At 39.2% G+C, this 27,114-nt stretch overlaps 1 protein-coding gene across 1 annotated transcript; it reads left to right on the top strand.

Annotated features, from left to right (window-relative positions):
- Positions 1-580: 580 nt before the first annotated feature.
- LOC141641606 (uncharacterized) lies at positions 581-27,114 on the top strand. The gene is made up of 5 exons (XM_074450261.1): positions 581-777; positions 26,188-26,382; positions 26,478-26,604; positions 26,717-26,846; positions 26,954-27,114. Exons 1-5 carry the CDS (start codon positions 581-583, stop codon positions 27,112-27,114), a joined length of 810 nt encoding a protein of 269 aa, XP_074306362.1.

Consider the following 27,114-nt stretch of genomic DNA (forward strand, 5'->3'; position numbering starts at 1 on the left):
CATGCAAGGGTTCTCGGGGCGTGCCAAAGAGAACAAAGAAGGCGCGTCCGAGGTGGCGGCGGCGTCTGTGCCAGCTCCCTCTTCGACCCCAGTGGTTCAGGAGCCTGTGGAGGTCATCGAAATCGCTGGTGGGGCGGTGACCGTTGCTAAGGCCTTTTCTCCGAAGAAGAGAAAAGAGCCTCCGTCTGCTTCCATCGCTGCCGGAGAGAAGACTGACTCAGCCGGCCCTCGAACGAAGAGGGTCCAGACTGGTACGGATCTAACTTGTGGTTCGGATTTAGCTGGTTCGTTGGACATCCCAGATGACCGGCTTTCTGATGTGTCAATGCATGGTGACATGGATGCTCTGTGTAAATTTTTTGTAGATCCTCCTTCGGCAGCCGCCGTTCTCACTGAACGGCAATTAGGGAAGCAGCCTGAGAAGGTTATTGAGAAGGCGGGTGACAGAAATGTCATCGTTGACTCCTCGGTTCAAAAGATTCCTCCCTCCGAGCTTGTGGCAGAGGGTGTGAAATTATACAAGAGGATGGCCAAGTGGACCCAACAAGCCGGCTCCTACATCTTGGAGCAGGAGAAAACCATGGGCCAAGCTGCGCCACTGATCGCAAAGCTTAAACTTGATCTCTCTGCCGCAAAGGGGGAAGCCGCGAAGGCTAAACTGGATCTCTTTGCTGCCAGCCGGCGCGTGGAGGAAATTGAGAAGCTGCTAGGGGCCGAGAGGGCCAAAGTGGAGGAAGCTGATGCCGCCACTGCCAAGATGATGGTGGAGCGGGACAGGTAAAAGGGTGCTTATGACGCCGTGGCTGCCAAGGGAGAAAAGTGGAAGGATCTGTTCCACAACCAGGCGGAGGCGCTCAAGGACGCGCATGCTGCCCTTGCTCAAAAGGAGAAGGACATTGAAATGCTTCAAGATGTTCTTCTCCCTAAAATGTGCGCCCAATTCCGGGACCAGGCCGAGGAGGCGGCCAGGGAGGCAATACAAAGACTCGTCCCCGAGGGCTCTTTCCCGTGGGATAAATTTGACCAGCTTCTGGACGAGATGGCTGATGCTGCGGAGGCAGCGGCTGCAGAGAAGGCGGAGACAGCGAAGGCGGCTCAGATAGCTGAGGCCAAGGCGGCCTACGATGCGAAGGTGAAGGAGGGTGAGAGGCTGAAGTTACTTGAAAATGTTGAGCCTTCCTCAAAGCCGGCCACCGAAGATGCTGCTGCTACTGACGGAGGGCAGCAACAGGCATAGGGGGACGGGCGGTCGTCACCAGACTCACCCGGCGTCTCGGATAGCTTTAGCTGTTCGGGGGCCAATTATTGAGCCTTCTCTCCCTGCCATCTTTTTGGTGCTTCAAATCCCAAGTCTGTAACCTTTTGTTTTTTTGTTTCCTCGCTTTTGTAAAGCTTTGGTAGGTAGAGTTTAGGCTATCCTTATGGGGACGGCCGTCGTCTGTACTCTCCTTGCAATCATCTTCAATAAAGTTTTATCTTTTTGGTCCTCGGCTTGGCCGGGACTCTGATCACGATCCTTTACTTGTCTTCTTGCGTTATTAATTGAGTGCCTTCGTTTTTACCGTCGGCATGGCCGAGTCAGTTAGAATGCACATCTCAACTGCGTAACGTCTTTAGCATTTCTTCTAGCGTATCGGTCATTGTGTCCCCGTCGCTCTCGGCTAAGGCCGAGGTAATCGGGGTTATGGCTCGATAGCAATTCTTCTAGCGTATCGGTCATTGTGTCCCCGTCGCTCTCGGCTAAGGCCGAGGTAATCGGGGTTATGGCTCGATAGCAATTCTTCTAGCGTATCGGTCATTGTGTCCCCGTCGCTCTCGGCTAAGGCCGAGGTAATCGGGGTTATGGCTCGATAGCAATTCTTCTAGCGTATCGGTCATTGTGTCCCAGTCGCTCTCGGCTAAGGCCGAGGTAATCGGGGTTATGGCTCGATAGCAATTCTTCTAGCGTATCGGTCATTGTGTCCCAGTCGCTCTCGGCTAAGGCCGAGGTAATCGGGGTTATGGCTCGATAGCAATTCTTCTAGCGTATCGGTCATTGTGTCCCCGTCGCTCTCGGCTAAGGCCGAGGTAATCGGGGTTATGGCTCGATAGCAATTCTTCTTTTTGAGTTCCTGCCTGGTGGCAATTTGTGGAGGGGACAAACACTTCGATGGAAAACTTGGGCGATTCATTTGTTTGTTATGATCGTGCGTTGGGGTGTCCACAATGGGTTTGGACACCTCCGCCGCTATACAAAGTATTTTCTCAAGTTATCGGTGTTCCAATGGCTCATCAAAGGCACACCTCCCATGTCTGTCAGCCGGTATGTACCCGGCCTCATCTCTTCGACCACTTTGTAGGGACCCTCCCAGTTGGCCGTTAGTTTACCGTGAATATTTCCTTTGTTGGTGGCAGCCGACTTCCTTAGGACTAGGTCTCCCATTTTTAAGTCCCTTTTGTGGACTCTTGATTTGTAGGCTCTCTTCATCCGGTTTTGATATACGCCAAGTTGAGGCGTCTTGTATTTCGGCTTTCTTCGACCAGGTCTAGGGAGGCTCTCAGGCCTTCCTCGTTTTCAACCGGGTTAAAGGTAGCCGTTCGAATGTCTGCACCGCCGCTTCAATTGGTAGGATCGCTTCGGAACCGTAGACTAGGTGGAAGGGGTGTACCCCGTTGCTTCTTTCTCCGTGGTCCGAAGGGACCACAGACGCCGGTAGTTCATCGGCCCACCTTCCCTTAAGGTCTTCAACTGTCTTCTTCAAACCGTTGAGGATTGTTTTATTGGTCGCCTCCGCCTGTCCGTTGCTCTGTGGGTGGCAGACGGAGGAGTACGCAAACTTGATGCCAAGCTCTTCTAACCGATTCATTATCAGTCGCTCCAAAACTCTCGGCCGTGGTCGAATACCATAACTTGGGGTAATCAAAGCGAGTTATAACATTTTCCCATTACCTTTCGACGGCTCATGTGGTCTTGGCCGGTGCTCGCTACGGCTTCAACCCATTTGGTGAAGTAGTCAACGGCGACGATTAAGAACTTCCTTCCTCCGGAGGCCGTTGGGAACGGCCCTAGCATGTCCATCCCCATCGTGCGAAAGGAAGGGGACTAAGCACGGTTGTAGGTCCCCGGAGGGAGCGTGTATCACCGGGGCATGCATCGACGGTTCGTGCACTTCTTGGTCTTTGTTCGGAATCTTGAAGCATGGTGGGCGAGAAGTAGCCGGCTCGAGAGCTTTGTGGGCTAGTGTTCTTGCCCCCATGTGATGTCCACAGATGCCTTCGTGAATCTCTCAAGATCGATTCTGCGTCGGGCCGGACCGACACACTTCAAGAGTGGTCTTATTACGGATCTTCATCGTACAGTTCCCCTTCGAACACCAAGTACCTGGCGGCGATCCTTTTTATTTTGGCCGAGGGATTGCGGCCCTCCCCAACTCACCCGTAAGTTTGTATTTCATTATCGGAGTCATCCACGTTGTCTCGGTCTCTATGTTACCCACCATGCCGACGGTCTCAGTGATGCTTTTCGCATTCCGATATCTACCAAGACGGTTGGTGACATTCTTGATGGTTGAGTGGCCGGTTTGGAGAGAGCGTCGGCCGGTTGTTCTCGGATCCGGGAACGCAATGGATTTGGAAAGATTTCAACTTTGCTATGTCGGCTTTTACCCTCTCTAGGCACCTTACCATTCCGTCGTCCCGAGCCTCAAACTCCCCTCTGATTTGGTTAGTAACCAACAGTGAGTCCGTCTTCAACACAATGTGTTCCCGCTCCGGCAGACCCTAGCTAGCTCGACTCGGTTATCACCGACTCGTATTCGGATTCATTGTTCGAGGCCGAGAAGGTGAATTTCAAGGCGTACTCAAACTCGTCCCCGTTTGGGCTGATGATAAGGATGCCGGCTCCGAGCCGTTCGTCGTGGAGGAGCCGTCGGTGTAGACCTTCCATATGCCTGGGTTTGGCTCTTCCTGATATGTGCATTCGGCCGGGAAATGCAAGTGCTTGCCCCTTTATCGAAGGCCTTGGTTTGTATTGAATGCCGAAGCCGAGAGTTCCACCGCCCATTTGATGAGCTGCCGGATTGTTCGAATTTTTCCAAAGCTTTCTCCAACGGATGATCGGTTAGGACCGTCACGGGGTGTGCGTCGAAGTAGGGTTTTAACTTCCTTGTGGCAACGACGACGACGAAGGCTGCTTTTTCAATTAGTGGGTAATTTCTCTCGGCGGGCAACAGTGTATGGCTGACAAAGTAGATTGGGTGTTCCTTGTTGTCTTCTTCCCCGATGATCACGGCGCCGACCGTGGCCGAGGTAATCGCTATGTATAGGTATAGCGTCTCCCAAAGATCGGTCCGGGACGAGTTGGGAGAGTCGAAGATGAGCTTTCGATTGCTTGAAAGCCGTGCTCTGTTCCTCCCCAGCTGAAGTCTTTATTTCCTTTCAACACTTTGAAGAATAGGGTGCTCTTGTCGGCTGACCGAGAGATGAAACGGGCGAGGGCCGCCATTCTCCCGGTCAGCGTCATAACCTCTTTTCGATTCCTTGGTTCCGGCAGGTCTAGGATTGCTCGGACTTTGTCCGGATTGGCATCTATGCCTCTGGCGCTGACAAGTACACCTAGAAATTTACCTGCCGGACACCGAAGTTGCATTTCATTGGGTTGAGCTTCATCTTGTATTTCCTTAGTGAACAAAATGTCTCGTGTAAATCGGCCGGATGCTCATTTGTCGGACTTGCTTTTTACAATAGCATCGTCGACGTAAGCCTCAATGTTTCATCCTTTTTGGTTTTGGAACACTTTGTCCACCAGCCTCGTGTACGTTGCTCCGGCATTCTTCAAACCAAACGGCATCATTTTGTACATGTATGTGCCGTTGGCGGTGATAAATGCGCATTTAGGCATGTCTTCGTCGGCCATAAACACTTGGTGATACCCCGAGAAGGCGTCCAGCAGCTCAAGATGGTGTAGCCGCCGTGGCGTCGATTAAACTATCTATTCGAGGCAAGGGATAACAATCTTTGGGGCATGCTTTATTAAGGTTGGTAAAGTCTACACACATTCTCCATGCCCCCGATGACTTCTTCACCATTACAACATTGGCTAACCACTCAGGATAAGTACAAGGCATGATGAAACCCGCCGCTAGTAATTTATCTACTTCGGCTTTGATGGCCTCGTCCTTCTCGGCCGAGGAGTTCCTCATTCTCCGCTTGATCGGGCGGCGGTGGAGAGTACGTTCAGCTTGTGAACAATCACCTCCCGACTCACGCCTGGCATCTCGGCCGCTGAGTATGCGAAAACATCTTTATTCTTCCTCGGCAGTCCAGGAGGTCGGCTCGAATTTTGGTTCCAGGTTGACACCGACGGTTACGGTGCGGCCCGGATCAATCTCTACCTCCTCGGTCTCTGCTCCTTCGACCATGCCGATGGTCCGGTCGTTCCGGATCCGGGGGTGTCAGATCCGGAAGGATTTTAGTTCGAAGCGACGCTCTCACCCTCACTAGATACCTTATCGTCCCGTAGTCCTGGGCTTCGTACTCTCCTCTGATCTGGTTGGTTACTAAGAGTGAATCTGTCTTCACCATGATGCGCTCTGCCCCGGCGGTTTTAGCTAGCTCAACTCCGGTTATCACCGCCTCGTACTTGGATTCATTGTTTGAGGCCAATGAGGTAAGCTTCAAGGCGTGCTCAAACACGTCTCCGTTTGGGCTGATAATAACGATGTCGGCCTTCGAGCTATTCGTCGTGGAGGGGCCGTTAGCGTAAACCTCCCATAAACCGGGATCCTCCTCGTTCTTCGAGACGAGCTTATGCGCCTCCCCCCGGTCCGAGACATATATCAATGTCAGGGCCCGGATGGATATCACAGCGTCGATTTCGCTCAAAGTGACCCGACCTATGAGAACGTTGTAGACAGACGTACCGTCGATGACTACGAATTCAGACATAACAATCTTGGCTGCACCTCCCTCGCCGAACCTCACCGGCAATCTGACTGACCCCAGGGTAGACCTGGCAAAATCAACCCGACCCGATTGACCCGACCCGAAAAAGTTGACCCGAGACCCGAAATCGACCCGAACTGCCGCACCCGAATGACACCCGGAACCCGAATAGACCCGACCCGACCCGAAAATGACCCGAGCTTTCATGGACCCGTAATAGACCCGGCCCGAAATGCCTGACCCGAAACCACTCAACCCGAAAATGACCCGACAAAAAATAACTCTAATTGACCCCAAAAGACTAGAAATGCCTTTTTCTCTCTTAATTATTGACCCGAAAATGACCCGACCCAAAATAACCCGACCCGCTTGATCCGAATTAGACCCGACAAACAAACCCGAAACAAACCCGGAATCCGAAATGACCCGGCCCGACCCGAGCTAACCCGAAAATTTGAGAAACCCGAAATGGCCCGACCCAAAATGGCCTGACCCGAACCCGACCTGTTAACCCGATTTGCCAGGTCTACCCCAGGGGTACCAGACCGGCCCCAGAAAAGCTGTACAACGGGTTGGTGCAGGGGCTCAAATCTTCAACCCTCGGACCGAGGCTGAGAAAGCATTCTCTGTACATAACGTTCGTGTAGGCGCCTGTGTCAATCAGGCACCTCTTCACCAAGTGGTTGGCTATGTCCAGGCGGACTGTAAGTGGGTCGCTATGAAGAGCGATGTCTCCCTCGTAGTCCTCCTGTCCGATGGTCATATCGGGGATGTTGGGAGCGGGGGTGGCTGTGTTGGGCACAAAGTTGATGGCCTGATATGGTTCATTCAGGTGCCGTTTGTGCCCATGAGCGGACCCATCGTTCCCGTTGCCCCTGATGACGACATGGATTACTCCTATCCGTTCAAAGACGGACTTGCTATTTGATCCGCCGACATCGGTTTTGGCCTCGGCAACATATTTGCCGAGGCTCCCCTTCCGGATCGTTCTTCAATGGCATCCTTGGTGTCGGCAATCGTTGGTTAAGTGTCCGGTGTGGCCGTGGTACTCACAAAGATCGGCTCGTGTCACCGTCACTCCTCGGCCTAGGGGGTCTTTCCCACTTCTGGCCCTCGTTCTTGCTCAAAGCGAAAACCTCGGCGGCCGATACGACTAGGGGGGTGTGATCATCGTACCGTTTTTTGTAGTACGTTCCCGAGCTCCCCCGGGCATCCGCCGAGCTCTGTTTCCTGGCAGACTTGTCTGACCGTGACCTATTATTCTCACGGCGTCTTTCATCGGACCATGACCCGTTGTTGTCACGGCGTCTTTCATCCGGGTTGTCCTCCCGGCGGCTCTTCTTTTCTGAGTGCTCGGCCTCGCTGGGGCCTACCCAGGTCTTGTGATAGTCCTCTACCTTGATGGCTTGGTCGGCCAACTTCCTGGCGGCGTCCAAGCCCAGGCCTCCGCACTTGATGAGCTCATTTTTTAAATCTCCTCTTGGGAGGCCCTTCATCAGTGCGAAGGCCGCCAGTTCGGGATTGATTTCTCGAATCTGCTGGACCTTTCCGTCGAACCTCTTCACATAGCTTCGTAGAGACTCGCCCCCCTCCTGTTTGATAGTTAGTAGGTCCGATGTCTCCACGGCCCTTCTCTTGTTGCAAGAGTACTGGGCTAGAAAGGCGTCCCTTAGGTCGGCGTAATAGTATACCGAGCCGTCGGGAAGCCCCTTGTACCAACTTTGAGCCATTCCATGCAGAGTTGTTGGGAAAACTCGGCACCAGACCTCATCGGGCTGCTCCCATACCGACATGTAAGACTCGAAAGCCTCAGCGTGGTCAGCTGGATCACTATCTCCCTTGTATGATAGAGGTGGCAACTTGAGCTTAGTTGGCACCTGGACTTCTAGGACGTAGGCGCGAGGGGTGTCGACCACGTGTCGAACGACACGCGGCGATCGGCTCCTCGCATTCCTAATCCGGCTCCTCTCCTCGTAGCGGGAAGGACTCCTTCTTCGACTTGGACTTCTCCTCCAACTCTGTTGAGTCGGACTCCTCTGGCTCCTTTGGGGTAAGCCTCGTTCGTGCTGCGGGGACGCTGTCCTCCCATGAGTGCGGGAAGGACTTAGGTCTACCGCGCCCACTTTGGGCTCCCCCGGCGACTTGACTGGGTCAGCTTCTCCTAGTGCTCCGTTCAAATTTCTCGGAGTCACGTTTTGGGCCCTGGTCTCCTGGACGGTTTCCGCCGCTCTTGTCGGCGTGACAGTGTGAGCAGGCGTATTACTGATTAAGTCCAGGAGCATTTTCAGTTTTGCTACGTCAACCACATGTCCCATGATGGTGACCTGGTTGGCTGGCAGCGGCGTGTCGGGTATTGTTGGCATCCCGAACTCTGGTTGGATTACTCCGCCGGTGGAGGGCTGCACGACTCCAGAGTTGTTGAAGGTATCATCTTGGTAGAATACGGTTTCGTCGGTCACGACTGCGTCTTGTTGTTTCGACATCTTCTTAGCTTTTTGGGTGGGTTTTTTTTTTGTTTTTTTTTTTTTTTTTTTTTGTGTTTGGGAATGAATGTGACTAGCTTCTAGTGTCTTCCCCACAGACGGCGCCAATTGTTCCGGGCGTAATTCCAGAGCAAGTATCGTTACCACCCGTGGCTTGTAGAATAATGTCTTGAGTTGAACCCTTCTTGCCTTTATCGTTCCTCTCGGCCTCTCCTGCAACAATGAACGAACTGAGGGCTTGGCTTTGTGCCAAGCGTACTCACTCCGACGCTCAAGTCAGTAAACTTAAAGGATTAAGTTGTGTTGCTTGGCTAGGTATGTATTGTAGAGAGATAAGGAAGATATTACCAGATGAATAGTGTATTTAGGTTTAGTTGTGGATGGATCCTTTCCTCAATGAAGGTTGAGGAGTATTTATAGGCTTCCACCTTTTGTCACGTAGTGGCCAAGTGGCTAGCAGGTGGAAAGACTGATCTACCCCTCGGCCGAGGGACCTATGGCAGGCCGGCGGGCCATGTTGACTCACCGCCGAGGGGTCTTGGATATGAGTACGCGGGTATGTGTCCCGGCTGGCAGGTTGTCACGCCGAGACCCAGGCTAACAGGCCGATGGGCTGCATCGGCTAGGCTGTCTAAGTCGTTGACTTGCTGTGGATATCTTTGACCTTGTTCAATATGTTGACTTGGTCAGCGGTGCAGAATATGCCCCATCAATAATCATAAGATCATCCTGCCTTATGGCAATCTTCCGATGTGGGACAATTCTAATATTTATACATAGTATATTCACCACACTTACATTACTTTTCAATGTAGGACAAATAACATACTAAGTACACCATTTTTTTTGCACCTACTTTGACACCAACCCGATTTAACAATGAGAAAATACAATACAATACAATCTACACTCTAATGATAGCATTTTTTTTGTCACAATCTAATTATATAATTTTCACACGATACTTTTTTGTCAAATGAAATATAAAGTTTTTATATCAAAATTATAAACATCACTTTAATATAATATAGAAAATGTATATATATGGGACAGTTCTATTATTTATACATAATATATTCACTACACCTACATTATTTTTCAATGCGGAACATATAACATACTAAAAAGTACATATCTTTTATATCAAAAAATTTTGGGTTAATATCTAAGTTTCAAAGATGCCTCCTATTTATATTTATAGAATCACCCTACCGTATACTATTTTTTCAATGTGAGATACATAATTTAATTATTTAGACGTAGTATATTCATCATGCCTACATTATTTTTCAATGTGAAAGATATAACATACCAAGAAATACATGTCTCTTCTTAAAAAAACCACTGTTGTATACATATTATTTTTCTTTGAAGATAAAATCACTTAGTCTCGATAATTCGATAGGGATCTCTACATCGTAGATATAACGACTCACTAACGCTCAATTAGTACATTCAGAAGACAATCATTAGCAAAATCTTTAGTTTTGTACCGTGTCAGGAGACTACCATTAGTAAAACCTTTAGTTTTGTATTTTTTGATTTTCTTGTTCATGTTCTTAACTCTTTCCCGGGTAGTTCCCAACGATTTCCACTTTATTTTTTATATCATATCGTAGATAATGATAGAAAATCTTGAGAACTCTGTAAAACAATATTTATGAGACTCAAAAAATTTTGGGTGGATACATAAGTTCCAAATATGTCTGCTATTTATCATAGGATCACATCACCTTATATTAATCTTTCGATGTGGGACAATTCTACTATTTATATGTAGTATATTCACCACACCTACTTATTTTCCAATGTGGAACAAAACATACTAAAAAGTACACAATTTTACGTATTAAGAAGTACATCATCTTTAATATGTGCAAATAATATGAAATCTATACTCTAATGATAGCCTTTTTTACCACAAAGCTAATTATATTATTTTCCTAATTTTTTTAACGATATTTTTTTGCGAAATGAAATGTAAAAGTTTGATATAAAAATTGGAAATATCACTTGAATATAATTTAGGAAATATACATATTATAATAATTAAAAGATTTTCCACTTTATTTTTTACATAAAAAATTATACTTTCCTAAATTGTTTTTTGATGATGTGGACGCTCTCAGATCGCTCGAAAAAACTCTCTTTTATATATATACTAGATTTAATTCTCGTGCGATGCCCGGGCCAATTTGTAATATCATATGATTATGATGTAATAATTCTCTAAGACACTATTCTTTTGAACTTAATTTTGCAGAACTGAACATATAAAGGCTGAGTTGAACTTATAGGAGCTTAACTTTTCTGAACTGTACCTTTTTTTGCAGCTGTAAAAAAAACCTCTGAACTGTACTCACAAGAGCTGAATTGAACTAATAAATGCTTAATTATAGAAAAATCGGTATGAATTGAGATTTACTTTTCTAAACTGGGAAAAGGTACTTAATAGTGTATCTCACTGAATTGAATTAAAAAAAAAAAGTGAACTTTTAAATGGTTTTTTCCTAACTATATGTGCGGAGAAATAGATTAAGAAATGATACACAAGTCGTTAGGTATAATAGATTAAAAATTGCCTTTAATTTAGTTTTGATTTGATATCAATGGTCTGGGTAAAATTTTAACCTTTCATCCTTGGTTAATTAGTTAATCCAATTGAGGTATATATAGATATAGCTTCTGGTTGGTATTAATAATAGAGAAAAAGGATTGTACATCAGATGTACTAATACCCAACACTTAATGAGTTTTTGAGTTCTTGTGTATTTTTTTTAGTTTTATATAGTTTATAAATTACATTTTAGTTTTATGACGTCAAAAATCAAATTTTCCCGAGCTTATATGTAATTTTTTTGAGTTATAATGTAATTTTTTGAGATTAATGTTTAAATAATTGAATTCAAAAACTTTATAATAAACTCAAAATTTTTAAATTAAAACTCAAAAACTTTATCTTAATTTTCAAAAACTATACAATCTGATGTACTACATCAGATGTATAATCCACTTATTGGTAATAGTTTTTTTTTTTTGGCACTAATGAGGGGACGAAGCCCCGAAAGTTAACTATTTGCTATTACACGGGGAATAGCAACCCCAAAAATATCCTCCCGAAGAAAAGGGTGTAGCTCATTCATAGGAACCTCCAAATGCGTCGGGTCGTTACTTGAGGTGACTCCAACATTTGCTAAATAATCCGCAGCTCGATTAGCCTCCATATACGTGTGTTCTAGGTTCACTGTCCATCCCGCTTCTTGTATTAGATCCTTAATGCTTTTGACGATGAATTTTAAACTGTTGCTAACCAGTTGCTCTTCTAATATAAGTTTTATGCAAGGATTATTGTCCATGTGGATGAGAAGCCTTCTTAACCCAAGCTCCATTGCTCGTCTCAAACCGGTGAGGAGGGTCATTAACTCCGCTTTCATGGATGTGCAAAAGCCACAAGAGAAGAAATAAGCTGTAATAAAGTTACCCGTCTCGTCTCTAAAAATTCCACCACCCCCTGCTAAGCCATGATTCCCTTTAGAAGCACATTTTTCATCCCGATCATTTATTTACCTTTGAGTTTTGTTTACCTTAGTGTTTAATATCCCTCAAAATGAATATAAAGGGTAAACAAATAGTAATTGAGACGAAAAGATTTGTTTAGTAATTTTAGCTTTCTTAATACTATGTATTAGTACTATTGTGAGATTCTCATGTATGTACTAATAAAATACTCATGAGTAATAATTTGAAGTTAAGTAGGAGAATGATTATTGTAGCTTAAAACTCTCAATATTTCTTAATGTTAAGAGTATCGACTTTTGTGTCTAAGATCCGTTTTACGGACATTTTCATACGTCGTTAGATCAAACCATCGGTATTTAACTCTTGCATTATCGATTCATCTAATTATAGGCCGATTGATGATCATAAATTTGTGAAAACGTGTCACATATTCAATTTCCTTGCTTATATATTGGTTTTTCACGTATTTTTTTTAAATTGCTCATATTATTATATTGAACGATGATTACTTTGATATTTTTTTTTTTTGGTAAAACCGATTCAAATAGAATGAATCCTTTATAATATCTAATAAATAAATTAATTATTAAAAAAAAATATTATTCAATAATTATGTCAATGACTCAATATAATTAATGTAAACATTAAATATGATTAAGTATTGATTTTAAATATGTTTTACATATTTTAAAAAGTATATTTTTTTAAAAAAAAATCGTTAATAATTATTTCTTAACCCCTATTCTGACCCTAACCCGATCCGTGACCTGTATAATCCAACCCGAATCTGACCCGACCCGTATTCTAACCAGACTTGTATGACCCGACCCGCTCGACCCGTTTGACAGATCTAATTCACGGTATACCTGGTTCCTTTAGGGCTTCCTTGTTGTCGGTAATGAGAACTCCTCGCCCAAGTAATAAAGCATACTAGGTAGTATCCCTCGCTTCGCGTGGCCTGTTTTAAAATTTTGTTATTATAATTGAAGAAAAATAACATAATTTATATATGACCTTTAATATTTTTACGTATAAATAAAAATAAATTATTTTTTCTCAAATTTAATTTTTTTAGGTTTAATTTCAAAGTTATATAATAAAATACATACAATTTTAATTAAAACTAATAAGCGATAATTAATTATGCATGATCAGCGTTTTATAAATTATTTTGTGACTGATCAAATATCATACTCCTTTCTATTCGCTATAATGTTCCCTCTTTCCCGAAACGGATTATTCAAGTAATGTTCCCCTTTTTTTGGTAACTTTTACCCCACACAACTCCTTTACTCCTATTTTATTACTTTCCTTAATGTTTTGTCCCTATAACTCCTTATTTAACTCCTAATAATTCATCCCTCTCTCAAGGCTCTCCTATCACCAACCCCGACAATGTCCTTTATTCATTTTTAATAGTATTCCTTAAGTATCGTGTCAAAGACAAAGAGAAACATTATAGCAAATAGGAGGGGGTATTAATTAAAATAAAATTTATTCAAATAATGCAACAATCAACACTAAGTTCTCAAATTATATCATTTCACGATTTGTTATATTCTAAATCAATTAATATTTGTTCAAAATGATGTGAATATAACTTTATGTAATTTTTTATTTTTTATGTATAACGTGTGATATTTATCTATCAAACATATAGAGTTCAAACTCAACTTATTCAAATGTTTTGAGTGTGTCTTGCATGTATTAATTATTATGTGTCAAACATATCTATTCTATAAGAATTGCATCTTTTGTATTTTAAAACAACCATATATAAATGATGTATTAGAGTTTACCTGTAAATAAAATAGGTTAAACTTTCTCAAATAATATTTTTTTATGTTTAACTTCAAAGTATTTAAAAGATAATATATAAAATATTTGCCTAATAGTAATATTTAGGTAGTCATAATCAATATTTATACATGACGTATATATATTTTAATTGAAGATATTAAAGTAAAATGTAACATTTTTTCTATTTTTTCATGTCATTTATAGTACAATATATATTATTTAATAATCATTACTTTTGTTTTGATTATTCAAATGCATGCACTCGCGATCACTGTGTACATACATACTCATACAAATACTCGTTAGCACACTATTTAAATATATCAAAATCTCATATGTGTTCAATTTCTCGCAATATATTTTTTTTCATTCTCATATAAAAACTTATCTCTTAGTAGTTTTCTTTAAGTTATGTTTTTAAGAAATACAACGACGACTATTCCAAATATATTTTTCTTAAAATTTAATTGTCTAAGTTTTATAACTTTTTTAAAATATCTTTGTATGTAAAAATAAATCATTATGAGACACTCACTTTAATCATCTCTACAAATAAAAAATATTTCAATAAATATAACGAAAATTATTACTCTATTTGAAGCATTTTTCGCAATGAACGTAATTATTTACATTTTAGAATTTTTATCAAAATAATTTTTTTAATAAATTTATAATCAAATCACCGTAATTATTTAATTTAATTTTATAATAAACTTATTAAATTATAATTAATATTTTGCTGAGATTTATACAACACACTACTACAAATCCAGGCAACTACAACGCCCCTTTAACAACGATTATTCACGAAAATCACAATAGACGTTGTAGAATGTATGGCGCGAATTTTACTAAAATTAATTACAACGGGTATGGTTATAAAAATCGTTGTTATTAGTTTTAACAACGGGTAACACGTGCGGAACCGTTGTTAATAATTTGGCGCAAAATTGGCGCAAAGTTAGTGAAAAGTAATCACAACGGTTACTTTTGTAACCCGTTGTTAAAACATATTTGACAACGGGTGTTTTTTACAACCGTTGTTAAAACATATTTGACAACGGTTGTTGATTTACAACCGTTGTTAAAACATATTTGACAACGATTGTTGTTTAATAACCGTTGTCAATACCTTCCATACTATAAACCACACAAACACAAGTCTGCTGCAGCCACAAAACACAAACCTTAATACACAAACACAAACACAGCAGACAAACACAAACACAAAACACACACTTTCTCATCGTCTCTTTCTCTCTTTCTCATCGTCGCTTTATCTTCTCGCCGTCACTTTTGATTTCATCGTCTCTTACTTTCTCTAATTATCAGGTAAATCTCGCAAATCCTTTGTTAGTTTCATCGTCATTATTTTCTTTTTCTAATTATTTCTTTTGCATGTATGTGTTTTTATTGACCATTATGTTATTTGTTTAAGTATTGTTCGCATAATTAGTTAGTAAAACAAAGAAGAAGCAAGATGAAGAAGCAAGATAAACATAATTAATATATATATATATATATAAATACATAAATTAAAAAAAAAATTACATTAATAAAAATGCAATTCTTATATTTTCATAGAGGATCTTATTCTCCTCTATCATATCCGTCCTCTCCTCCTTGGCTATTTGGAGGTTCCGTTCAGCAGTTGCTATATCGTCATATAGCCGAATCGCGCCGCTCCGCAAGCCATCTTCTTTGGCGTCCTTCAGTACGGATCGAGCATCCGCAAGGTAGCTCCTGAAACTTTCCTCAATATGGAGCAACCGGCGGATGAAACTGTTGTTGTTCTCGATCATAGTAAGAGTCTTAAGGATGATATCATTCATTTTGTTGGAGTTTGGAGTTTGTTTTGAAAGATTAAGTAGGGTTAATTTATTTGGAGTTTGTTTTAGCAGTTAGGGTTTGGAGATGTATATATTGAGATAATGGAAATGTTAGTTGAGATAATGCAATGTATTTATACTAAGCAATGTGTGGGTTGAGTTGTTTTTTAATTAATATATATGTTAGGAAGTTGTGCCATAATCATCATCATTTCTCTCAATGCTGCTTCAAATCTTATTACTAACCCTCCTCATTCCATATTGTCCGTTCATATGCACAGTGATGGCAGTAATAATGCATGCATCGGAATTATAACGAGCCGTAATTATGCATGCATCTAGTAATATTTATTTATTTTTTTTTTTTTTTAAGAACAAACAACAACGGTTATTTACAAACAACCCGTTGTCTTCAGTTATAACAACGGTTTTGTATATTACAATCGTTGTTATAACTTTCCTCCCAAAATTGAGTCACACTTTCCACAACGGGTTTTTATACTTAAAATTGTTGTTAATATTTTTAACAACGGTTTCCTTAAGAAAATCAACCGTTGTTAAAACCTTTTACAACGGACGCTTTAACAACGTCCGCTTTTTTATATAACAACGGTTTTTGACCGTTGTTATAGCCTGTATTTGTAGTAGTGACATTTATTATGTTTGTATTTAATGTTCTCTTGTAATTAATACCTGTATTTATGGCTGGGTTGACACATGACGCAACCATAGCATTTTAACTTGATTTTATATATATATATATATATATATATATATATATATATATATATATATATATATATATATATATAGAGCAAAGTTCTTCTAAGTCCACCTTTTTTTTTGAGTCCATAAGTCCCTCCCACAACCCTTGGATCATGCATGGTGGAAGGTTGAGATTGAAAGCAAAAACACTTAACACTAATGAATTCACTTCTCTCTCTAGTTTTAATAATACATTCACTAATTCATTATCATACACAATTAACACCATGTTTTGTCTTATACTTCAAAGTTTCTGATAATTTTGTTAACATTTTTCGTGTTTCGGTTTTTTTCGTTTTTTTTTTTTTCGAGACAAGTTTTCGAATGTTTCGTTTTTTTCGTTTTTTTTTTTTCGAGACAAGTTTTCGACATTTTAGGATTTTACGAGTGTAATTCTAACGGCAAAAAGTGTAATTTTAAGAAATATTTTCGAGAATTTAGCGTTTTACAAGTTTAACTTCAATCTTTTCCGAGTGATTTTAACGAATAATATTTTGAATTTTTGTCATTTTATCACAAGTTATTGTAATTTAGCATTTTACGAGTGTTATTTTAATGACAAAAAGTGTTATTTTAGTCCAGGTAAGTGTAATTTCAGTCCAATGAGATTGTTATTTTTAGTCAAGGAGAATGTAATTTTAGTCCAGAAAAGTGTAATTTTAGTCCAGAAAAGTATAATTTCAGTCCACTGAGAATGTAATTTTAGTCCATTGAGAATGTAACATTAGTCCAATGAGAATATGATCAAGTCCATTGAGAGTATAACATTAGTCCAATAGAGCTAAGTGTAATTCTAACAGAAAATAGTGTAATTCTAATAACAAAAAGTGTAATTCTAACAACAAAAGTGTAATTTTAAAAGAAAAAAGTGTTATTCTAGCAAAAAAAAGTATAATTTTAACAGAAAAAAGTGTAATTCTAACAACAAAAAGTGTAATTTTAGCCGAAAAAAGTGTTATTCTAGCAAAAAAAAAAGTGTAATTTTAACAGAAAAAAGTGTAATTCTAATAACTAAAAGTGTAATTTTAGCCGAAAAAAGTGTTATTCTAGCAAAAAAAAGTATAATTTTAACAGAAAAAAGTGTAATTTTAATGGAGGAAAGTGTGATTTTAAGAGAAAAAAGGTGTAATTCTAACAACAACAAAAAGTGTAATTTTAGCAGAAAAAGTGTAGTTTTAGTAAAAAAAGTGTTATTCTAGCAGGAAAAAGTGTAATTCTAGCCAAAAAGTGTAATTATAGCAAAAAAAAAAAGTGTAATTGTAATTCTAGTAGAAAAAAAGTGTAATTTTAAGATGAAAAAAAGTGTAATTCCAACCAAAAAAAGAGTAATTCTAGCAGAAAAAAGAGTAATTGTAGCAAAAAACAAAAAGTAATTGTAATTCTAGTAGAAAAAAAGTGTAATTTCAACCAAAAAAAGAGTAATTCTAGCAAAAAAAAGAGTAATTCTAGGAGAAAAAAATGCACATCTACGATGAAAATCAACAAATAACCTTAGATCTATTTATTAGATCTAAGACTAAAATAAAACGATCTAATATAACAGTAATTAAAAAAAAAACAGATCTGGGTAAGGAAAAAAAGAAGGAAGAATAAAAGGAAAAAAAGAAGAAGAAAGAGGAAGAAGAAAAACAAAAGGAAAAAAAAAAAAAAAAAATAACCACAACAATAACATCCCCTAGCCCACGTCTTTTAAAAAAAAAAAAAAAAAAAAAAAAAACAACAACTTGATAGTCGAAAAAGGAGGACAAGAAAGAGAAGAAAGGAAAAAAAAAAACCAAACCACAACAAACAACATCCCCAGCACACTAATTTTTTATTAAAAAAAAAAAAAAAAAAAAAAAAGGAAAGAAGCTTGACAGTCGAAAAAGGAGGAGAAGAAAGAGGAGAGCAAAGGCCATGGTTAGGGTGGTAGTGGTGTGTCTTTTGCGGCAGGAGGAAGTAGTGGTGGTGTGGATGGCGGCGGATCTGGGGGTGTCGGTTTTGTGGTGGAGTTGTGGTGGGCGGCGGATCTGGTGGTGGTGGCGTGACGGTGGTGTCGGGTTGTGGGTGTCGGGGTTGTGGATGTGGCCGTGAGGAGGTGAGGCTGGGTGGTGTTGGGACGGAGGGTGAGGGTGGTGGTCGGTAGTGGGGCCGGTGGTGGTGGGTGGGAGAGTAATATGGAGGGAATTTTTTTTATTTTTTAGATTTTGAATTATTTGGGTTTGTTAGGATGAGAGTATTATTTGGGTTTGGAATTAATTTGGGTTTTAGAGAGGGAGTAGAGAAGTGAATTGTGTGAATGAGAGAGAAGTTGGTGAAAAAATAAAGGTTATATAGTGGATTAATATTTGATTAGTATGGATTAGTAAAGTAGAGAGGGAGAGTGTTTTATTAGGCATTAATCATCCTTTTTTTGCTTCCAATCTCAACCCTCCATCTTCCTCATCCAATGGCTATAAGGAGGACTTATGGACTCAAGTGTAAGACATGGACTCAAATGATCTTATCACTATATATATATATATATATATATATATATATATATATATATATATATATATATATATATATATATATATTTATATATATATATATATATATATATATATATTAGGTGATGTACCGTACATACTTCATTTTCTCATAATCTTTCACTTAAAAGCAATTGCAATTATACATAAACAACTAAAATCAAAGAGTTTCATCAAGATCGTCATGGAGAAAAAAGATAACCTATACATGAATAATACGGAGTACTATTGCTACACATGAATAACCTAATCAGAGAGTCTTTAACGTCTTTCATCAATATTACGATCATAATTTATGAAAAATTATTTCCTTACTACTCGTTATTTCCTACTCTATATTTTCGTATTGTCTTTCCAATGCTATAATATTGTATTACTCCCTCCAATTCGCTATAATGTTCCCTCTTTCCCGAAACGGATTATTCAAGTAATGTTCTCCTTTCTTTTTATTGGTAACTTTTACTCTTATTTTATTCATTCCTCTCTCCTATTACCAAACCCCACACAACTCTTTTACTCTTATTTTATTACTTTCCTTAATGTTTTGGCCCTACAACTCCTTATTTAACTCATAATATTTCATCTCTCTCCTATCAACAAACCCCACATTTGTCCTTTATGCATTTTTTATTCATTTTTCTTAAGTATTGTGCCCATCTCAAATGGGATCATTATGATGAATTGGAGGGAGTATAATTTAAACATCAGCCATTCAAATCTTAGTTTTGAATTATGATATACTTTTATATAACTATCTTAGGGTTTCACTTCAAGTAGTTTACAAATTTTGTTACTTCATTCATACTCATCGTCCTACCTTACGGATGGCGTCACCGGTGACACTTTATTTGTGTACCATCATAATAATAATAATAATAATAATAAAAATCAATAAATTATAAAATAACATATCTTTCTTTACTGATCCGCAATAAAGCAAATTGGGTGAAAATAGGTTTGTGGAGTGAATACCATATTACCATGCTTAAGCAATAAACCATCGTTTTCAATTTCGAATTTCCACCATGATTAGCATGATCAATTAAGTAGTTATCTTGCACAATAAAAATTGGAAAAATGATACGTTCGTAAATGCATATGAGTTTACACAAAGATTTGGTCTGTACAATTTGGCGATTGTACAAAGTAGGTTTTTTTGGAATTAATTACATACGCCGAGAACCTTAAGAGGAGACGTCCATTATCATACAAATATCCGTAATTAAAATCCGTTTTGAAGCTCGTGGTAGACTCATGCACCGCTGCACGTCATTTAATTCATCTTTATCATATTTCATAATCTTAGGTAATTAGGGAAGATCATCTCCATATATAGGTCACCATTATCACACATATCCGCAATTAAGATCCGGTTTGAAGCTCGTGCGTGGTAGACTCGCGACATTGCAGCATCGCGGCATCGTTGCACGTCATATAGTTTATCTTTATGATATTTCATAATCTCAATTAGTTAGGGAAGATCATCGATCTCCATATATAGGTTACCACACTACAAGAAAATCTGAAACAGGCGACCGAAATTTGGCGACTGAAATAAGTAGTCGCCAAATTGGCGACTGATTTTTAAATTGGCGACTGAAATTAGTCGCCAATATGGCGACTGACTTTTTCAAAAAAGGAATCAAACTTGGCGACAGGAACTTTCAATTTGGCGACTGAATTAGATATAGTCGCCAATTTGGCGACTGAAACTCAGTCGCCAATTTGACAATCAGTCGCTAAAATTTTTAGTACAAACCAGCCTGTCATTTTAAAAAGGGAATCTTTTTTGGCGACTGACTTATGGAATTTGGCGACTGAAAATAGGGTAGTCGCCAAATTTGGCGACTGAAACTCAGTCGCCAATTTGACAATCAGTCGCTAAAATTTTTAGTACAAACCAGCCTGTCATTTTAAAAAGGGAATCTTTTTTGGCGACTGACTTATGGAATTTGGCGTGAAAATAGGGTAGTCGCCAAATTTGGCGATCGATTTTCATCGCCAAATTCAAAAAGTCGTCGCCAAATTTTTAATTACTTTCAGCCCCCTCTCTCCTACTTTACTCTTTGCGAAACAAAAAAAAAAAAAAAAAGAGTCGAGCAGCGATTTGGCGAACGACGGACGACACCAACCAACAACACCACACAACCACCCTTCCACCGCCATTTCCACCGCCACATCCACCCTCTTTAATTAGGTTTGTTGTTTTTCTTTAATTTCAGTTTCTTTAGTTTAATTTATTAGATTAATTTATAGTTAGTTTGATTAATTTGTAGTTAGTTTGATTAATTTGTGGTTAGTTTGTTAGATTTATTTGTAGTTAGTATGTTAGATTAATTTTTAGTTAGATTTAGTTTAATTTGTGTTTGAATTAAAAGGGAATGATTAAGGGGGTTTGTGTTTAGGTTTAGGGTTATGGGTGGGGGTTTGGTCGGCCGTGGGTGGTGGCGGTGGGGGAAGGGTGGCCGTGGGCCACGGTGGTGGCGGTGGGGGAAGGGTGGCCGTGGGTGGTGGCGGTGGGGGAAGGGAATTATTGTTATTATTATTAGTATTATTATTATTATTAGTATTAGTATTATTATTATTATTAGTATTAGTATTATTATTATTATTGTTATTGTTATTATTATTATTATTATTATTATTATTATTATTATTATTATTATTATTACTAATTAAACCGCCTTATTATTATTAATGTTAAGCTAAGTGAAACCGTCTTTTGCATTAATGGAATTAGCTAAGTGGAACCGTCTTTTGGATTAAGAGAAATTATCTATTAGCTAAGTAGAACCTTCTTTAGGACTTGATTTTGATAAATTTAGTTTGATAATTCATGTTATTGATGAATTGAGGTAGAATAAACTTGTTATTTTTGTTTTTCTTTTCTCTTTTCAGGGTTGTCACCACATGTTGCTAGGCACCACCGTCTGTAGCATTTGTTGCTTCTTGTTTTCTTTTCATTTTTGCTTTTACTTGATTAGGTAACCTCCTCTTACCAGTTACTTTTTAAATTTACTAATTTTAGTTCAAATTATGTTACGGACTTTAGGATAGAAGCCTTTACTATGTGGTTGAATTGGGCTATTGATTGACTTAATTAATTTAGTACTTGATTGTGTTGTTGTTTGATTTGATGTTGACTTAGTACCAGTTCAAGAATTACTCATTAGGAGTAATTCTTGAATAGTCCCCATTTTGGGACTGTCTTTGTACGTTTCAAGTCATTTAGGTAGTAAACACGTACTTGTGATTTATTAATGAGGAATGAGTTTGGTGGCGATCCCTTTAATGTTCTCCGAATACATGTATATGTGTATTTGGAGAACAGAAGGGAATTGCTGCCGAATTTTTCCTCATTAATAAATTACAAGTGTGTTTGCTAGTGACTTGAAACGTACATTGACGGGTTTAGGTTGGAGTGATAAGGACCCCATTCGAAGATGGATTACTTATTGACAATATTTATATATTGTTTTCATATGTTTATTGTATAATGTGGAGTATAATGTTTAAATTTTGTATTTAATATTATTGTTATTTTTTAAAAATGTTTAAATTTCTTTGGGGTCTTCTTTAGATTAAAATGAAGAGATTGGAACGTTCATGGATGTATGAAGGAAGATTAGACCATTCCAATAAGAAAAGACGTACTACCGCTAGATTTATAAAGGGTGTTAGCGAGTTTATTGAATTTGCTAAACAACAAGATGAATATGACTTGGTAGACAAAAAACTTAGGTGCCCTTGTGCCAAATGCAAAAACCTGAAATACCAGCTTGACATTGTAGTAGAAGAACATCTCATTATAAACGGGTTTAAGCCAAATTATTACAATCGGATTTCACATGGAGAAGCATATTCTCCAATTCATGAACAAACTCACACCCAACAAATACAAAATGATGAGAACCCATATAGAGAGATGGTTGTTGATGCTATGGATTCCACTATTTTTAATAGTGATGACCATACAACTATTTTTGAAGAACAACCGCCACACCCACAAGCAAAAGCCTTTCTTGACATGTTAAAAGCCTCAGAAAAACCCTTGTATGAAGGAAGCAGAATGACATTGTTACAAGCCGCTTCTAGGCTAATTACCTTGAAATGTGAGTTCAATATGCCATTTGTTGCTGTTGATGGCATTGCCTCGTTCCTTGAGGAATCTTTCCCCGATGATAATATCATGACCCGAAGTTTCTATACTACCAAAAAAGTAGTTAAAGGTCTTGATTACCGCATGAAAAGATTGATGCATGTCCTGAAGGATGTATGCTATTTTGGAAAGATGATGCTTTGCTTGACAAATGTAAAGGTTGTGGGGCGGATAGATATGAGACAAGTGAAGGAGATACAGTTTTGGTGTTGAAAAAAGGCAACGGTAGTAAGAGGGCAAAAAAGAGTAAGAAACCAATAGCATGTAACCAATTGTTTTACTTTCCTCTCGCACCAAGACTTCAAAGAATCTATGCCACCAAAAACATTGCCGAACAAATGAGATGGCACAAAGAAAACCCACGTGCTCCGGGGAAGATGAGTCATCCTAGTGATGGGGAAGAATGGAAACGATTTGATCAGATGTATCCTGATTTTGCCAAGGAACCCCGCAATGTACGACTTGGCTTGTGTACGGATGAATTTGATCCTTTCGGTAATTTTGGGAGGAAGTATTCTTGTTGGCCCGTTATGGTCACACCATACAACTTACCACCTTGGTTATGTATGAAAAGACCATTTATCTTCTTGTCACTTATTGTTCCCGGACCAAAAAGCCCGAAACGTAATTTGGATGTTTATTTACAACCATTGGTGGAGGAGTTGAAATATTTGTGGGAAGTTGGGGTGGAAACTTATGATGTGTCTAAAAAACAAAATTTTCAACTTAAAGCTTCCCTTTTGTGGACAATAAATGATTTTCCTGCCTATGGTATGCTATCTGGGTGGACTACACAAGGACAAAAAGCATGTCCTTGTTGCATGGAGGAAAGTAAAGCATTTTGGCTTCCCAATAGCAAGAAAATAAGCTGGTTTGATTGTCATAGATGCTTCTTACGAGAGGGAAATCCACATAGGAAGAACAAGAAAGCTTTCACAAAAGGTAAAGAGGTGCTTGATGCCCCTCCGAAACGAGTGCCTGGGGATGAGATATGGAAGACGGTATGTGATTTACCATCCCCTATTGATGGTACCGAGGAAGAATTTAAAGAATTGAAAAAGCAGAAAAACGGTTGGTTTAAAAGAAGCATTCTTTGGGACCTTCCTTATTGGAAGACAATGTTGATAAGACATAATTTGGATGTAATGCACATAGAAAAGAATTTCTTTGAGCAACTAATTGACATGATCATGGATGTAGAAGGTGAAAAATGTGATAGCATTGCTTCTAGAAAAGATTTGCAGAAATTTTGTCATCGTCCCAAATTACACATTCGCGGCGACGGGTCTAAGCCAACATCCATTTTCACTCTCGACAAAGCTAAGAGAAAAGTATTGTGTGAGTGGTTACAAAATTTGAAGTTTCCTGATGGGTATGCATCAGATTTTAGTCGATGTGTTGATCTTAAGAAGCTGAAGTTGCAAGGCTTGAAAAGTCATGATTGTCATGTATTCATGGAGCGATTATTACCCGTTGCTTTGAAACACCTCGTGCCGACAAACGTTTGGAATGCAGTTGTTGAGATTAGTCAATTCTTCCGAGATTTATGTGCCTCTTCAATATGTGTTGATGACATGATTAAATGCGGAAGAGCAAATACCACGAGATATTGTGTAAGCTTGAAATGATCTTTCCTCCTGCATTTTTAACTCCATGGAGCATCTACCGGTTCATTTGCCATATGAAGCCAAAGTTGGGGGACCCGTCCAATATAGGTGGATGTATCCATTTGAAAGGTAATTAAGATAATCTAGCTACTTTTAAATTAAAATTAATAATAATAACTAATCTATTTATTAATTATATGTTAACTTTATTATTAATAAAACTCATCATTAACTTTTATAGGTTTCTTAATCATTTGAAGAAAAAAATTGGTAATAAAGCTAGGGTGGAAGGTTCTATATGCAATGCTTATTTAACGGAAGAGATTGCAAACTTTTGTTCTCTTTACTTTGAAAAACATATAGAAACCAAAGCAAAAAACTTGAATGTTGAGAAACCGGATGAAGTAGACGGAAGTTTACCCGAATTTTTCCAAACTCAAGATGATGAAGGGTGTTCATCAAAGGGGCAAACACGATATTTAGATGATAAAGAGTATAATCGTGCCCACCTTTACGTGCTATCTAATTGTGACCTCTTGGAGCCATACGAAACACGAGTTTGTTAATGACTTCATTCGGAGGAATCCTAATATAAGTAAGGATGATGTTTGGGACAAACATGAGGACCAATTTCCATCATGGTTTTAGAAACATGTAATTGAGTTGAATATTCAAGATGATTTGATAAGAAGTTTGGCTTTTGGTCCTTTAAAAATGGTAAGAACGTGGAATCGATATTCGGTTAATGGGTTTAATTTTCAAACATTCAACCACGGTAAAGGTAAGGCTAGGTGCAATTGGGGGGTTACTATTTCTTCTCTTGATGACAACGAATACTATGGTATAGTTGAAGATATCTTTGAAATTAGTTATAGTGGACGTGACCGAGCTTATAAAACTGTCTTATTCAAGGTTGATTGGAAGGATAATTCGTGGGTGGAATGAGAGTACATGAACAATACAAGCTTGTAGAAGTGAATCGTACTAGAACATACTCTAAGTATGATCCATTTATACTTGCACATCAGGCTCATCAAGTGTATTTTGCTACTTATCCAAGCACAACAGATGATAGAAATCAAAATGCGTGGTGTGCAATCTTTAAGACAAAGGCACGGTCACAAGTTGATACAACTTTTTTCCAAGAAGAAAACGTTTCAAATGAAACGCTTTTGTCTCCACCCGATGAAATCAACTATGAACATGAGAATAAAGATGGTGAAGACATGGAAGAGGAAGAATTTTATGATGTGGAAGAGAGGCTCACGGGGAGGATGAGGCGGAGGAGGAGGAGGAGAGAAGGGAAGAAGAGGAGGAGAGGAGGGGGGAAGATGAGGTGAGGAGGAGAAGGGAGGAGGAAAAAATGAGGAAGGACGAGGGGTTTGGAGATGAAGATGATTATGATGATGATGACGATGATGACGATGAGGAAGAGGATGAGGATGAGGACGAGGGGTTTGAAGATGAAGATGATTAAATTGGTATAATTTTGTATTCCTCAAGAGTAAATTATTAAAATTTAGAAGTCTGTATAATTTTTATTTATCATTATTTGTGTTAATTTTTATTTGTATTATGAGATGGTCGGAGCAGTCGAGGTAGGAAGCGTGGAGGCGGCTCAGGAGGAGGACATAGTACGCGTCCGGAGCAGGAGGAGGAGTTTGTGCAGGAGGATCCGATGCAGACAGACGGTGACGGTGAGGAGAGTGACGCTACCGACGAGACACCACGGGTGCCGATACGGTACACTTCGGATCATAAGATGATCCTTGAGCCGACGGGATTATGGTAAGTTTTATTCTTTATTAGTCTACTATTTTTTTTTTTTTTTTTTTTTTTAAATAATAATTGTTTGTAATTTTACATGTTCAAAATAAATGCAGGTTTATGGACAATTGCGTGGTACGAGGTGTCACGAAAAGCACGAAGACTAATTTCGTGGGTCCAATTCCTACGTCGTGGACACAAGCTTCTCCTGCACAAAGAGATGCGTGGTTCAATAACTTTCGGGTATATATTTTCCGTATTTCTTTGTTTTAATAACCAAGGTTATACTTTTATAAATACTAAAAGGTTATACTTTTATAAATACTAATATGAAATTTTTGTTTTTTTTTTGTAGCAAGCATATGCTTGGTCACCGTCTCAAGAACGGAATGTCCGTATCAGGTACGAGGAAGTCGGTACTCGACGATATCGGGACGTGATTTGGAAGGTAGTTAGGCGCCCAAAGGAACCAGAGAACATGAAAGGTATTTAATTAACTTGTTTTGTTATTTGTATTAATTAGTATATACTCTCTTATATTATAAATAATATCAGTAACTTATTAGTTATGATTTCATATGTGTAATTGCAGGTGACAAGTATGAAGGCTTAATAAAGCATACCAAAACTCCCGCTTTTCAGAAGAAGTCTAAGCAAGCATCCCTCAACAAAAGAGGAGGAAAGGAAGACGCCGTGAACGAGCCTACTCATTACGCGGGTTCACGATCGTTCTGGAATCGTATGTTGGGGTAA

The sequence above is a fragment of the Silene latifolia genome, chromosome 2 (assembly GCF_048544455.1).
Source record: "Silene latifolia isolate original U9 population chromosome 2, ASM4854445v1, whole genome shotgun sequence".
In the NCBI taxonomy this organism is placed as follows: domain Eukaryota; kingdom Viridiplantae; phylum Streptophyta; class Magnoliopsida; order Caryophyllales; family Caryophyllaceae; genus Silene; species Silene latifolia.